The 16589-nt window shown below is 40.9% G+C and overlaps 2 protein-coding genes across 2 annotated transcripts; both read left to right on the top strand.

Moving 5' to 3' along the window:
* The first annotated feature begins 1653 nt into the window (after positions 1–1653).
* LOC149816342 (protein PHOSPHATE-INDUCED 1-like) lies at positions 1654–2577 on the top strand. The gene has a single exon (XM_089988040.1). It carries the CDS (start codon positions 1654–1656, stop codon positions 2575–2577), a length of 924 nt encoding a protein of 307 aa, XP_089844166.1.
* Positions 2578–11698: 9121 nt separating this feature from the next.
* LOC149816341 (protein PHOSPHATE-INDUCED 1-like) lies at positions 11699–12682 on the top strand. Its single transcript, XM_089986876.1, has one exon. The coding sequence runs from the start codon at positions 11699–11701 to the stop codon at positions 12617–12619; it is 921 nt and encodes a 306-aa protein (XP_089843002.1). The 3' UTR covers positions 12620–12682.
* The last annotated feature ends 3907 nt before the right edge of the window (positions 12683–16589 follow it).

Below are 16589 nucleotides of genomic sequence, written 5' to 3'. Positions count from 1 at the left end.
AGGGTGTTGGGAGGAAAAGCCTTCAGATTTTATAGGGAAGTTGAGAAATCTGCACTTCTGTTTAGGCACCTAGAAAGTGATTTCTGTCTAGTGTTGCCTGAAGAGGAGGCATTTGCTGAATCCTGAAACTTTACAACCTTTATTTATCAAACCTCCTTTAACTTGGTCATCAATGTTGAGAGGGTGTTGTAACCTGCCCCCATCAATGTTTCTGGGAGGCTGAATAATCCCAAGGGAGTGAGGGGTTGGAGGTCCAGCCCAGGCTCAACCAGAATCACACATTAGAATGTGCCACCCAATAGGATCCATTTGCACATTTTAGGTCCTCCCAGATCTTTCTGGACCTAGCCTTAGACTTGGTTGGCATATTTGTCCAGGATCTGGATCTAACCCATTTTAAGTGTTCTTATGTACAAACCTGGTCCAAGCCTACATGAGAGCTGTATATATAAGAAGCCCCGGATTTCACCTGAAACAGGTTTGTTTCTGCCTTCTTTTGTTCCTATAAAGTTCTGAACCAATCCTACTCCACTTATGCTGATGCAACACAGACTCTGATCCGCTGACCCACTTCTGCCGCATCCAGATCTTGATCCACCCTATATAATTTATCCCAGATCGAGCACTTTCTCTCCCTTTCCAGGGAGTAACTCTGTGGCTCAAGTTATGTTATTCAACTGCATACTAATGGAAACTTGTACTGAAAGGCCAATTTACCTGAGATAAATTAACATTGCAGTAGTGATGCGAATAAATCAGGTTCAATTAATTGACCCTCTGATCCGAATCAAACACATGATTTTCACACAAGATCTGAAGCAGGGATCCTAATGCATACTTAGTTTGGTTTCGGACTTATTTGATCATAGGTAATTTCTAATTCCGAGTTGGTTTAGGACCCACATTTTCAATCAAACCTGCATTGAGATCTAGATCAAATCCAATCTGTTTGTGCTTTCTACATTTAAAACTTATGTTTTTAACTAATTTGCATTGGCTTTGTTTTTATCTTATGTAATTCGTACCCAATTTATCAGATATTGTACAGCTTGATATCCCAATTCACACTTTTCGCTTAAATTTCATATTCAAAGTGGGATGAACTGGATCCAATACGCAATCTCTTTCTACCTCAAATACAGCACTTACCCATTAGTCAAACCTGCCGTGCCCTCTAACCAGTGCCAAGGGGGCAGCTAGATCCAGTTAAGGTCCAGGGGGGCTGGTTGGACCCTCGACCAGATCCACCTCGCTTCCATGTTCACGTCTCTAGGAAGACGGTGCCTAGGAAGGTCTGCATCAAGGGAGAGCCCCATTGGTCTACGAGCATAACGCTACTAACTATAAGTTGTGCAGGTTCCCATCATGCAAAAAATTGGATTTTTTTTTTGAATAAAAAAATGGGAAGTCGGTCACAACTCACAGCTTTGTATGAGGGCAGGGAGGTGATGAGAAGGAGCAGCAAGCCCTACTATCCATGCCTTTCACTGTCTCTCTTCTCGCCTATATAAGGCATTGCCCTGCATCCCTGATCTTCACAACCACCAACGAAAGAGCAATAGCAATAGCACCCGCAACCTTCTTCCCATCTGCCTCAACCCCTGCTTTGCCCTTTAAATCGGTCTTGAAAGGTGTAAAGAAGAGAGGATGAAAATGGCTTCTCTTATAAAACTCGTTCTCTTCCTTGGCTTGGTTGATGTATGCCTTGGAGGGAGGAGGCTCACTGCTTTAGTGCAGCAACCCCTTCTTGTTCTCACTTACCACAAGGGTGCCTTGAAGCAAGGCACCCTCCCCATCAGCATCGTTTGGTATGGCCAATTCACAGCCGTTCAGAGGTCCATTGTTGGTGATTTCATCACCTCTCTCAACCAACATGGCCAAGAGAAAAAACCATCTGTCTCCTCATGGTGGAAGCCCACAGAGGGGTACTTGGCCAAGGCAGGGAAAAAGCCTGGTACGACTAAACTGGTGGTTGGGAAGGAGGTGTTGGATGAGAAGTACTCATTGGGGAAGTCGCTAAAGGGGGCCCAAATCAGGAACCTGGCTGCCAAGGCTGCCACTCCAAATGGCATCACTCTTGTCCTCACATCGAAGGATGTTGCAGTGGAGGGGTTCTGTATGAGTAGCTGTGGCCTCCATGACTCTGCTCCACTGGCTAAAGGTCTGAAGGAGAAGTTTGCCTACATTTGGGTGGGCAACTCTGAGACCCAATGCCCGGGACAGTGTGCTTGGCCATTCCATCAGCCTTTGTATGGGCCTCAGACCCCACCATTGGTGGCACAAAATGGTGATGTGGGTGTGGATGGGATGATCATAAACATTGCAAGCCTGTTGGCTGGTACAGTGACCAACCCCTTTGGGAATGGCTACTTTCAGGGACCAGCCACTGCTCCTATGGAAGCAGCATCAGCCTGCCCAGGGATGTATGGGAAGAATGCATACCCATGGTACGCTGGGCAATTGCTGGTGGATCCTAGCAGCGGTGCCAGCTACAACGCCAACGGGATCAATGGGCGTCGATTTTTGCTGCCTGCATTGTGGGATCCTAATACCTCTACTTGTTCCACGCTATTGTAGGCAGAGGCCATGACGGTCGGTGAAGATTCATTCAGGGCAATTGTTGTTTAGGCTTGTATATAAAAGATAACCCCCCCCCCCCCCCCCCCCCATCATTCTTTCATTCTTTTTGCTTTGCACCAAAATGCATTGTCAGGACACTGTGATACATGAATAGAGAACCGTCTACCTCAATTTTCTTTGAAGTTCTGTTCCTTTTAGTATCTGATTTAGTGTGTCTTACTGCAAGGCAATCCATCGAGGCATAATGGATATGTTTTGACCCTTTTGTGAAGACAGACGAATGAAGGGAAAGTAGTTCAGCCATGAGCAAAGAAAGGCGTGACGCTCTTCAGGTAATCTTGACTGCATTCCAGTTAGTGGTCAGTTAGCCAGTTTGTCGGTTCTTCCAAATCGATGTTTTGTTCACTTTTTGGACCTGATCACTTGGGTTATGCCATGAGAAAGGAAAATGTAGGCTCTGTTTAGGAGCCTACCGTGGGACTCCCACCATGGTTGTGGAAGTGTGGAATCCATAGCATCAGATTTTGTTTGGGAGCATGGAGAAATGGGCATTGGCATAGGAAATGTCACCTCCAATAAACTATCACCAAAGATGTGCAAATTTTCAAATGCATCACCACACCCACTCCAGTATCCATTTATATGGTGCTTTCAACTGCCACCTAGTTCAGTTTTAAAGGTGCATTGCTTGACTGTCTCCCTTCCCAAACACCTTTCATTAGAAATGAGATTTGAATGATTAAACCATCCCAAACAAATGCTATGATAAGTGCTAAATACATGTTTTTCACTTGGCATGTGGAATCCACAGCTGCAACCCCTGGATCCCAAATAGAGCCTTAAGGTAATCCAAAGCTACCCCAGGCATACCCCGACCAGTTATATAACCGTACCATTGGGTTTTGAACTTGCAATGTCCCAACACAAGGTGACTTGAACTAACTGCTCTTACCAAACAAGTGGAGCCCCATTGGTTGTTGTTGTCCCAACACAAGGTGACTTGAACTAACTGCTCTTACCAAACAAGTGGAGCCCCATTAGTTGTTTTTGTCCCAACACAAGGTGACTTGCACTAACTGCTCCAACCAAACAAGCGGAGCCGGGTTGGTTGGTGTTGGAGGTTATCTTCTGAACAAGAGAGGTTATATATATATATATATATATATATATATATATATATATATATATATATATATATATATATATATATATATATATATATATATATATATTTGAAAGGCAAGCTCGGGTTAGGCAGACTCTACAACTATACCATTAGGTTTTGAACCTGCAATGTCCCAACACAAGTTGCCGTGCAGTAGTTGCTCCTACCAAACAAGCAGAGCTCCCATTGGTAGAACATGACACAAGGAACACGTTAAAAAAAAGTCGGGGGGTACCCGACTCTCTCTCTCTCTCCTTTGCATCCAGGGGGTCACCGGCACCGGCACCGGCACCGGGGTCATCGACACCGGGGATGAGGCCACCGTCTAGGCGATGCAAGGCCGGTGAGAAGATGTGAGGCCGCCGGCACTGTTCCCCTTTTTTTTCTTTCTATTTTCTTCTTTTATTAAGATTTGAATCAAATTTATTTTTAGGGTATTTTTAGGTTTTCATATATAAGGGTTTTATTAGATTAAGGGTTTTTGTTTGATTTTATTAATTAGGGTTCCATTCTTAATTACAGTTTTTTTCCATTGATTAGGGTTTCTTCTTCTTCATTCTTCCCTCATCAAACAATGAAATTTGTTGGACTTGGAACAAAATTAAAAGAACATAACGAACAGAACCAATGTTGTGTTTGTTCATTTTGTCCAATCTTGGACAAGGCATCAAATAGCCCCTTAAGTTTCCAACCAAAACTAATCTCCTTCATAGATGCAACACAGACCCAAACCCACTAAACTCTTTTTCCATATCTGGATCATGACCCAGATCACACATACAGTTTTGAATATAACTGATGGTAACATACATTGAAAGCGGACTTGCTCTGACCCAAATTTACATGATATAACTGCACATTACCAATAGTGTGTGGAAATTGATCAGGTTCAATAGGACGCATGAGACTGAGCAGCCCACATTACGGTCGGATAAGGATCTTAAATAAGAATCCAAATGTACAATCAACTTGGATTTAGGTTTATTATTTCAAGACACTTTTCAAATTTGGAGTTGGATCAGGTTTGACGTTTTCAATAGAACCTGCAACCAGATCATGATAAAAAACCCAATTCGTTTGGGCTTTTTGCACCTAAAATGCATGTTTTCAACTAATTTATATTGGATCCAGAATTTCTCTACATAATCCGGATATATATTTAACTCCACTTTATGACATTTAGTTCAGATTCAGATCAGCAGTCAGACTTGACACTTAAAAAAAGGTTGATTAAGATAATCAGGATCCCATATCCGATCTAGCAGAATTTTCTATGATTTTTTCCATTCCATTTCCTGGATGTAGATGTATTTGTTGTATAGTCCAAAGCAATCCACATGCATAATGGCCTTGGTAATCAATACAACTCAGTTGCTGAATAATGAGAATTAAAATTGGACAATACAATAAACCATTTGCATATGGGGTAGGGTAAGTTTGGTTGTATTTTTTAAAAGTAAAAATACATTCACTTTCAAAATCTCATAAAAGTTGAGATTCTATGCCAATTCAGCGGGCGGTCACGACCTGTCACAGCAGAACACTCACAGCTATCAAAGCACAAAAATGGAATAAATTCCAAGGCAGAATAGTGAATGCACTCAGCTGCGGCTCACACAGCGACAGAGTGAGCTTAAGGAGCTCAGCACGTGTCTGGATGCACAGGCTACACTATCCAAAGTCTGAATGCTGTGCACAGGCGTGCGGTGACAGCCGATCGGCAGGCGTAATTCCAATCAGACTGATCTACAAGTGCAATTTCACGCAAAAGCTAGCTCAAATCCTCAGAACATCTAATCAATTAGATCGTATGTGATTGCACTTATCTGTAAGAAAGACTAAGGCAATCAAGAGCCTAAGGACCCTCGGATGCGCCTGCGGCTAGCGCACAGGTAGAGACCTGTACTGCAGTCTACTGAGGCGGCTGCAACAGCAGCTGCTGATGCAGATCGTCTTCTTAAGTTGCTTAGATGCTATTGCAGACATGCCTGTGTGTGTCCGAAGGCGAAGGTGCAACACCTGTGTGTGTCAATGGTCAGACCTTCTTCACTGGACCCAAGTAGGTTCACTCCTGGATCTGACTTTGAGGTGCTGATACGAGGTTTGTTTTTAAGGATCTCATTGTATCTATGATAGGAAGAACCATACCGAAGTCCTATAAGTATTACAGGAACCAGAACGGGTGCATAATCGGTAAAAAATATCACTTCTTATATTTTTTACATTGAAAATTATGGATCTTAATCAGGGAACAAGTCTAACTTGGGCCTGATATGAAATTTCATAAACCATATCTGGCTATATATACTAATAGAACCCTTTGGGTCTAATCCGAATTATTAATTAAACCTCCTCCTTTATCACCAAACCAGTTAGGTACTGGTTGGTTCTGACCCCCTATGTGTGTGCCCTTGTGTTTACGTTGGTATTTTCAGGTAATTAGAACTCATAAGAGGGATTGCTGAGAAGCTACAAAATATCTTTTTCTCTTTCAAATAGACGTGCTATATGGGGGCTGATTTGGTACACTCGTGTGTATAGTCTGCCCTATATACTCTACCATTTTCCGGCCATTATGTTGCTAGAAACTGACGAAGTGAATACCATCTTAAAGGGTGTGATGCCCTCTACCCATATTCGGTCTTATCACAGCCCGTAATTGGCCATAAAATGTTTTTTATTATTATAGTTGAGATAATTTTTTGACCAAAACAATCCACTCCTTGACTTGCAGCATCAGATTAGCTAAAAACCATCAGGATAGTACCGTCCATGCTGGCGGGTGTGACCCTAAGTTCTAGATAGGGGTGACAATCGGGTCGGGTTGGCAGGTTGGCGGGTCAGCATACCTCAACCCGAACCCGACCCATTTATTAAACGGGTCGGCTGTGGCAAACACTAACCTGACCCATTTAATAAACGGGTAACCCAACATGACCCGCCAACCCGTTTAATAAATGGGTTGGGTCGGGAAAACGGGTTAGCAGGTAGCGGGCGGGTTGGCGGGTCGGGTTGACAGGTTGACCCACCCGCCTAACCCGTTTATTAAACGGGTCAGCCGTGTTGGCATACCCCCAACCCGAACCTGACCCGTTTAATAAACGGGTTGACCCATTTATTAAACGGGTTGGCTTAAGCCCAACCCGAACCCGCCTAAGAGTCGGGTTGGCGGGTCATGTCAGGTTTTGCCACCCCTAGTTCTAGACTGTAATGTGGCCAGAAAATACTAAACTCTATCACCATTCTTATACACTCTAGTGTACAAAACATTTTCCCTATATTATAGTACAAAAGGGTGGAACTTCCAAACTTGTATTTTAAGTTCTAGATATTGTCTAATCCAACAAACCCATCCGTGCGGATCTTTCTACAGTTTTGTCGCTTGATGCCCACATTGTCCCCTTGTCATAAACCATTTCTATTTCTTTTTTCTTTCTTAGCACATGATACAAGGCTTTATATTAAGGCGTCACTATTCAAATGTTGGGCCCATAGGTCACAGGTTCTCAATTATAAGGAATCGGGGGTCAACCTATGGTGTAGGGCCTCTGCCCTACACTAAAACCTATATCTAAGAAAGGAATCGCCAACATAACACTGAATCACAAAAAATAAGATTGGATCATTAGCATTATTCAACTGACCTCTCCCCAAGAATTCATATGCTCTTGCCTCTAGAGATTCCTTTTCAAGATAAGTTTCACAAACTTCTTTTTTTCCTGGATTTAAAACTTTGCACTAATTTGTTTTCAAAGTCTCAAATAAAATTATCAAATAAGCAGTAGATCGGTTTTGGTGGCTACATTGTCTGACTTGCGTCCACCTAACCACCGGACAACTAAACCTAATTGTATTTCATCTTTTTTCTTTTTGGTGTTTAAGATGCAACCAACTCTCTCTCTCTCTCTCTCTCTCTCTATATATATATATATATATATATATATATATATATATATATATATATAGGTAACTAAAATATGATTACCAACCAAATATGTTTACTGGTATAAACCAAAATTTTCATAGTTTTTTTTTATTTTTTTAAAAAATTTTACCATATGGATGCGATCTAGATGCTTGGTTTTATAAAAGGAAACTCCTGGATCATCCAATTATGATGTACAAGAAGGATCTTTTAAGAGATGAAAATTAATGGCTTAGATTTTTTACAAATATTCAGGCATAATTTTTTTATTTTTTGATCCGATTACGATGATCTAATAGTTGATTCCTAGCAAAATGGACCACACCGAATGCATATGCAAGATTAGATTTGCTAAACAAACCTATGAAAATCTTGATTCATATCAGCAAACATATTTAGTTGGTAAACATATTCCAGTTTCCCATATATATATATATATATATATATATATATATATATATATATATATATATATATATATATAGGATAACTGAAATATGTTTAACAAGATTTAATAGGTTTTTTTTACCTTTTTTCAAATTTTCACTGTACAGATGTGATCTAGATGCTTGATTTATAGAAACATATTCGTGGATCATCCAACTACAATGTATAAGAAGGGTCTTTTAAGGGTTGAAAATCAATGATTTTGAATTTTCATAAATATTCAAGAATAAAAAATCACATTTCTTCTGATTATGATGATTCAACAGTCAAATCCTTGCAAATGGACCACGGCGAATGCATGTGCAGAAATAGATTTGCTAAAACCTATAAAAATCTCGATTCATACCAGAAAACATATTTGGTTAGTAAACATATTTCAGTTTCCCATTGTATCGCAACCTATTTATGCATGATACCATCTAATGCTGAATGCATTACATTTATGCATGATATAATTTAGGCAGCTTGATTAGTTTTAAATTACAACCACTAAGATTTAAGTTTAAAATTAAATAATTAATTAAATGCTAACTCATGGATGAGTTGCCATCCATGGATATTAGCTTTTAAATTTTAAAGATGGAATATTTGATTGAACCTAATCACACCTTAAAAAGATCATGAGGTAATTGTCACCAACTTTAAACAAACCAAATATGACAAACATATAGTTCAACTAATGGATTGAATATAGTGTTTCAAATCTTGTCCTTTGGGTTTTTCTTTCAGCAAGAAAGTTAGACAATATTTTCTTTAAAAGTAGAGAAAAGCTTAGTAAAACATAAATAAAAGATCAATTGTAAAACAATAAAAACTTCAATAAATCGAGATTTTTTGGAAATGCACACGATGAATCAAATTTATCGCATTTGTTTTGCAACTTCCATGTTTTGCGACAATTTCACACTAATATTACAAGAAAACTCAACTACCTGCTGATAGATGCCATATAGCTCCAATGTCCGATCACAAGCATCCAATTCATCTCAAACAATTGTGCTATTGTATCGTTTTCAAGTACACGTCACAAGTTGTAGACTTCACCAAGTTGACGAAACATCATGAATTCGAAGCTTAAGGAGAGCATTCCTTGCCGTAAGGTTAAAAATAAGTGTACTCCTAAGTAGGGGTGTCAACGGGGCGGGTTTGGTTTAAATCCATACATAACCAGACCCAAACCTGACTTGAGATGATGATATCGGGTTCGAACCTGGATCTAATTAGACCTGCCATAAGAGAAACCGTATCCGGATCTTACAAGGATTACATGAACCAGACCCGGTAAAAAAATATTTTTTATCATTTTTACATTGAAAATTTGTGGATCTTAATAGGAACTTGGGTCAGGCCCGGGTGTGGTATGAAATTTCAGAAACCATACCCGCCTTCATATAATAATCAAACCCTTTCGGTCCAACCCGGATTCTAATCGGGCCTTCTTATTTATCACCAAACCTTGACCCTAAAGGGTTTGGTACGGGCCGAGTCCGAGTCAAATCTGACCCATTAGCACCCCTACTCCTAAGGTGTGAAAGGGACCTCAAGGATTTTACCAATCAAAGACCGGCTAACGTGCAATTGGTAATAGTGGGTTTTTTCCTTGACCTAACAAAAAAAAATCTCTTTCAAGCACCATCACCTTAAAGAAACACATGCGAGTTTTTATCATTACATAAATGTGTATGTATGCACATGCACTTTGTCATAAATTTTTTTTGCACTTCTTGTCTCGTACGAAGAGAGAGCTTGGTGGGCTGTTTGGGCCGTGCGAGACACAAGTTGCTTGAGCTGCATAAGCCTAGCGAAAGCGAATTTGAGGTCATTTATATTTCATGCACGCTTAGCATATTGAAATGTCTTGAAGTAGCCGAGTCGATAATGGGGTGATGCCCAAGCCTTTGGCGTATAATGAAAGACAAGTGCATCACCTTTTAGTGATGAGCGCACAGACAATCGAAGGTTGTAGAGTCAGCTATACGTCCGAATAAGCATCAGGAACATTAGAGTGAGCATCGAGTTCTCAAGATGCATCGAACGAGGGGCATATTGATTTCTGAGACTTGTGGGCTCTGTAAGGCATATAACGGGCCCCCACATGAGACCTCCTACCACGATAAAGAAGGCCTTTCGACCTTCAGTTAAAATCAATTGCTAGTATGACGTAGTGAAACTCCTTATATAAGCGAAATTATCATCGCTCGATATGCATTCATTGAGCTCCTCACAAGGGTGCAAAGTTGGGTGGCACGGTGACGAGTAAGAGTAGGCCCCACGCATGCTTTAGATGCCAAATGCAAAATATGCATACTTTTGAGCACCTCCGTGCACTCAGATTCACTACTCACAAGATATAAGGGTTATCAACCTAAGACCACACGATGATGCACCAATGAAACAAGTTAAGAGAAGGGTCCCTATATAGGTGTTATGGATGTTGACCTCCTCTTCCTGCCGCTAGTAAGAGAAAACTAAAAACCACTTGAGAATGCAATACTTTTGGTCCTCAATGGTGTTCTCGAACAAAGTCATGTACTTTGCCAAAATGACTGCACCACAGTGTTCCTCATATATCAATACGTCACTGAGATTTCAATCTTAACTCGATAATTCTCAATGTGCACGAAGATACATAACTTTGAAGTTTGGCGAGCTTGAATAGACACCCCAAGATTAAGTTGCTTTTTTAGTATTCTAACTTTATGAACAATGTTTCTCACATATGATTGAATTGAAGAATACTCGATAGTGATACATGAATTTTGCAAGAAAACCTTTTATTTGTAGGCATGAAATTGAGATAGGCTACGAGTGAGATGACACCTCCGAAGCATGGCACATGGCTAGGGATGATTGAAGAAACCCCCTTCGGCATGGAGCATGGAGCAACAAATACACTAGAAATGTAATGCTCATATTGATGGTTGCTTGTTGAGCTGCTAAAGAGCATTTTGAGTTGCCTCGTGCCAGTGTCACACAGCACGTTCACGTAACTTGGATAGGGATAAATATTTCAGTTGATAGTGTCAGGTTACATTTCATCAATTGATAAAGATGAAAATTTGAAATTGGGTGCTAATTTCGAAAGTGGTTGTGTGCTTGCATTTATTGCTACAGCTTGCCATTTCATTGCAGGGTGCCTTGGGAGACCTATGAGAACTGTTCCCGATGGGTGCCAGCTTTGAACCTCTTGTACAGTAGAGGTATATGCTTTGCCCCCACCAAGCCAGCCAGCGGCCAGCACGCCACTGAAACAATATACTAAACAACTCCATTTGTTTAATGCTGCCTCTGCCCCCTGGATGCCAAAACTGAAACGGGGTGTGACAGCTGGCGTGCACCATCTGCTTAAGGAGAGAATCTTGTGATCCACTTCATCAAGGATGAGGAAGGTGTCACGAAAACTCCCTCTCCTTCTCTTGCTTCTTGCTGACCCCCTATTTAAACCCCTTACATCCTCTACTTCCAAACCACAATAAGCCAAATAACCAATTTTCTTCTGTCCTCTGTTTCTTCCTGGTTTCGAACTTACTGTTATACTGTTCTTCTTTCTTGCCACTGAAGAAGAAGAAAAAGCAAGAAAAATGATGTTTCTTGTCAAGTTGACAATTTTCTTTGGTTTGGTTGATGTGTGTATTGGAGGGAGGAGGCTCACTGCTTTAGTGCAGCAACCCCCTCTTGTTCTCACTTACCACAAGGGTGCCCTGCTCCAAGGCAACCTCCCCATCAACATTGTTTGGTATGGGAAGTTCACCCCAGTGCAAAGGTCCATTGTTGCTGATTTCATTAGCTCCCTCAACCAACAGAAGCAAGGCATGGAGCCTTCTGTGTCATCTTGGTGGATGCTCACACAGAGCTACTTGGCCAAGGCCGGCAAGCCTGGTACAACTAAAGTGGTGCTTGGGAAGCAGGTGTTGGATGAGAATTACTCATTGGGGAAGTCACTCAAGAGGGCCCAAATCAGGGACCTGGCTGTCAAGGCTGCCACCCCCAATGGCATCACTCTAGTCCTCACATCCAAGGATGTTGCAGTTGAGGGGTTCTGTATGAGCAGCTGTGGCCTACATGACTCTGCTCCATTGGCTAAAGGTTTGAAGGAGAAGTTTGCCTACATTTGGTTGGGAAACTCTGAGACTCAATGCCCAGGTCAGTGTGCTTGGCCATTCCACCAGCCTCTGTATGGGCCTCAGACCCAACCATTGGTGGCACCAAATGGTGATGTGGGTGTGGATGGGATGATCATAAACATTGCAAGCCTGTTGGCCGGCACAGTGACCAACCCCTTTGGGAATGGCTACTTTCAGGGACCAGCCACTGCTCCTATGGAAGCGGCATCAGCCTGTCCAGGGATGTATGGGAAGAATGCATACCCAGGTTATGCAGGGGACTTGTTGGTGGATTCGAGCAATGGTGCGAGCTACAATGCAAATGGGGTGAATGGGCGTCGGTTTCTGCTGCCTGCATTATGGGATCCTAAGACCTCTACTTGTTCAACGATGGTGTAGAACTTTAGGGAAAAGGCAGGACAAATGCCAAGTATTAAGCATTGTACATAAATTATACTAGACATTCTTTCAAACGCTTGTATTCTGCATCTGCAGACACCCTTACGCAATAATGAATAAGCAATTCTCCAATTTTTGTCTTACTCAGTACTTGGTTTTTTTCAGGAATCTGATCACTTTAGTAAAATCATTTTGCTCGGTTTGAAGAACCAGTTCCCGGATTTGAAATTTATCTGTCACATGTGTAGTATATATTTCTGCCTTGCATTAAGTCTCGCTTCACCGAATCATTGTTCGAAACCTAAAATGCATTGACTTCCCTTGTTTTAAACAGGCGTGGTGTGAGTTGGGGTCTCTTGAATAAGGCCACATACTCTTGGGCACTTTTGGAACTGGCAAAATTTTCTTAGAAAATTGAATATTCATACCATATGAAAAGCATATGATGTACACGTATGAAGAATTTCTCCATTATTTTCCCACCTGCTTGAGGTGGAGCAATTTTTATATACAGGACTGATAAAATCTCTCAAAGATACGATTCTTTCATTTGGAAATGCATGAGAAGATTCTGTTTTTGCAATTTCGCACAGAAGTTTCACAGTTTTTCCCACTTCCAAATGTGCCTTTCCAAAATTTTCTCATTAGGAGCATTCCTCCTTGGTAGTTGATTTTGTCTACTGCAACAGTGTGTTGCTAGAGCTGGAACCCGAAGCTGAAGATTTGATAAGATCCAATAAGATGTCAAACTTTCAATTATCCCCAATTAGATGCCACTGTTTAGCTAGTATGGTTGAGGGGAGGAAACATGCTACTACCGGCTAAAAGCATCTCAATTAACTGCACTATTTTTAGATCCTTAAAACATTTAAAGGATTTCCTGTAGGCCATAATTTTTTATGGAGTCATAACAATAGTGTGACTAGATAAACAAAGGGGTGTGAGGTTTCCAGTTGTGATATCCCCAGCCTGGCTTATGAAGAACAAATAAACAAATATATATCTTACATGTGATGACTTCAACCCTGAGAGTTGGTAATTCTGTCATTGAGATTATCAATTGGCTATGTGCACATTGCACATTAATCCTGCTCAAGCCGAGCTTGGTGCACATGGAACCAGGTTATTGGGAGATACTCTGTTTGGGAGTGGCTGTCAGGAGGGATATTGGAGGGTGATGCTATCTGCGGATTTCACAACAACATCCTGCTCCATATGTAGTTGAAATCCACGGTTATGAAGGCTATTGCCCCTCTTGTCTCCACTCCGAACTCCCCTTCTCGTCCCAAATCTGCAGCACCAACCAGCGGGACCGAATAATATTGACCAACTTAGTGGGCTGGTTTGCTTGTCATGGGCGAATAATAGGAGTATGTGAACTTAGTTCATCCTTTACCCTCGTCATTAAAAAAAAAGGAAAAGAAAAAGAGCCCTCTGTGCTAAGGCAGTCCACAAAAGTAGGTGCGTGGGGCCTATAGTGAAGGCATTGTTGTATTCGTTAGTTGATTGTTTTTTTGGTTTACTTACTCTTGTCATCCTTGAATGCCTTGCTCTCATGCGTCCTCCAGCTGAAGTCTCATAAAGCAGTAAATGTATAATATTTCTGACACTTTTACTGTCACTAATATGACACATGCAGCCTCTACCAGGGGAGAGTAACTTGGACTCCAAATTTGAATCACACAATGCTTTTGTTTATTCGAGTGATGTCTTTACTAGCAATTCATCTATGGAGATCCTTTGCTACTTTTCCCAAGATATACTCCCTTCTTTGTATACTTGTTTGAAATCTTCCAAGTTTCATATCTATCAACATGTGAGCTAAGTGGGCAGAGCCAATCTGCCCTGTGCCTCTTATTGGAATTGATTTTGAAATTCAAATCATTATTACTGATGCAATCAAAATGGGCCGTTAGATGAACATGCGGATTATGCCACCTCAAGCTCCTCACCGTCAAGTTTGAACATTGATAAAGCTGTCAATGGCATTGGCAGGCCCAGTCAGGTTTAAACCCAGATCAAACCCTTAGAAGGTCTACTTATAGACGGCGTGCAACGGATCAGGTATCCATACCATCAGGGTACACCCAAACCAGCTCAAATAACAAGCACCCAGGATCGGGTTCGTATTCCGGTTATGTCATGCTGAGAAGTTAGGACCCCAAACTTGGCCCACATAATTTAGAAGGCATTTACAACATATTTTGTTTACATAAAAATACATAAGAATAATACATGGGACATCCTGGTTGGCTTGAATGTCAGATATCCAACAGAATAAATTGTCCAAACCTGACTCATATGTTACTTTGATCGGGTTTGGGTTGACCCAAATAATATTTGGGTTGGCATCTTTTATGCTCATACTTGGATATCTGGTTTCGGAGTAGAATTGGGTCATGTAGCCACGACAAACCTACAGGCTGCAGACACTCCTACTGGCAAGAATCATGGGGATAAAATGCACCTAATTCTATGTGAAGCATGTATCCTATATGGGTCGTTCAATCAAATTTCGTTCGATGGCTCATATTTAATTTTAAAATTCAAACCTCTATAAGTGGTCTACTCACAATCCTGTTTATGATCATTTCGGTTTCCCCTATATCGCAACCCATTTTCTTTTCCTCAAAAAAAAAAAAAAACATCACCTTTGGATACCATATATGGTTAAATTTAAATTAAATTAGACAGGTGATGCCATAGATGCTGTGCCTAGAATAGGTTGCACATTCTCCCTTCTTGTGTGCATGTGTGTGTGTGTGTGTAAGCTCAGGTGTTTGGCCACCATGTCCGGGCTCATTTATTCTGGCTCAGGTGACCCGAATAAGTAAAATTATCACTTGGGGTTAATTAATCTCTTATGTCGCCCTCAGTCTCGAGAAATTTCAAATGTTTAGTTTTCCCATGCTGCAAATATCCCTATTACAGTAAAAAAAAAAAGGGTAAAGTATTCACATCCTAGTTTACTTTCCGGGTCATGGGGTAGTTTTTTTTCCTTTGGGATAGACAGCCATAAGGTAATCTAGTGGGCATTCGAAATAATGATTGAAGACCATGAGGGGGTGTTTAGCATTCCTCAAATCTGGAGGGTGGTTTAAGGAAATACTTCAAAAGGGTGTGGTCCGATGCACCCACTTCTAAAAAAGAGGAAAACAGATTTCATAATGCACTTACCCAACTTATGTTGTTTTGCCCATAAGTGAATGCAGCTATTCACCTCCTCAAACAGCAAGCACATAATTAACAATATGTTCTTTTTAGAGATATGGTTAACCTATTATGTTATCTTCTCTTACTATGGAGAAGCTAGTAAAGAGAAAGAAATATGACAACCAACTTAAACAATTTTGTTCTTTTTGTCTTGTGGATTAAATCCAATTACATAAAAGTTTTTTCAAACATTCAGCTCAAGTGAATCAAATTTTTAGCAGGTGAAGTACCTTTCTTCTTTTGCAATTTGCAGCACATTGGGTCCATGGTTTGGAAGTAAAGATTCTCCATTGCATGCTGTGGGCTATGAACAAGAAAGAGGTGAAAAGAAAAACAATTGGCTACAGCAGCTCGATCCATTTTAGCAAACAGCCAAAGCGGACAGAGTTGGACCTAACTAAATTGCCTGCCCTGTTCTAGCCTTTCCGACAATCAGATTATGCATCTCATGCACACAATATAATACTGAACTGCAAGAAACCAAAGTATTTTGCCCGTAAAGCTCTCAGTCTACCATTTGATTATGCACAACGGTAGTTTGCGAATGAAGCTCCAGAGTGTAAATTATTCAGACTGTAGATGATGGGCATATTTGCATTGTCCTATGATTATTGGATATTTTTTAGACCCTGTTTGATTGTAAATCACAATCGCAACATTTCTCAAGGTTAACGAGAACATGAGAAAAGTACAGGTTGTGATTGTGATGGTTAAAGATATATCAGATGAAGTCTCCTAATGAGAAGCCCACTCCTAA

Source organism: Nuphar pumila, chromosome 14 (assembly GCF_984573655.1).
Source record: "Nuphar pumila chromosome 14, dmNupPumi1.hap1.1, whole genome shotgun sequence".
Taxonomy (NCBI): Eukaryota; Viridiplantae; Streptophyta; class Magnoliopsida; order Nymphaeales; family Nymphaeaceae; genus Nuphar; species Nuphar pumila.
The sequence above is the reverse complement of the archived record's forward strand: the minus strand, read 5'-3'. Positions and strand labels throughout refer to the sequence as shown.

Bases quoted from the DNA above. Each gene is read 5' to 3' on its own strand.
- LOC149816342 (XM_089988040.1), top strand. From the start codon at position 1,654: ATGGCTTCTCTTATAAAACTCGTTCTCTTCCTTGGCTTGGTTGATGTA.
- LOC149816341 (XM_089986876.1), top strand. From the start codon at position 11,699: ATGATGTTTCTTGTCAAGTTGACAATTTTCTTTGGTTTGGTTGATGTG.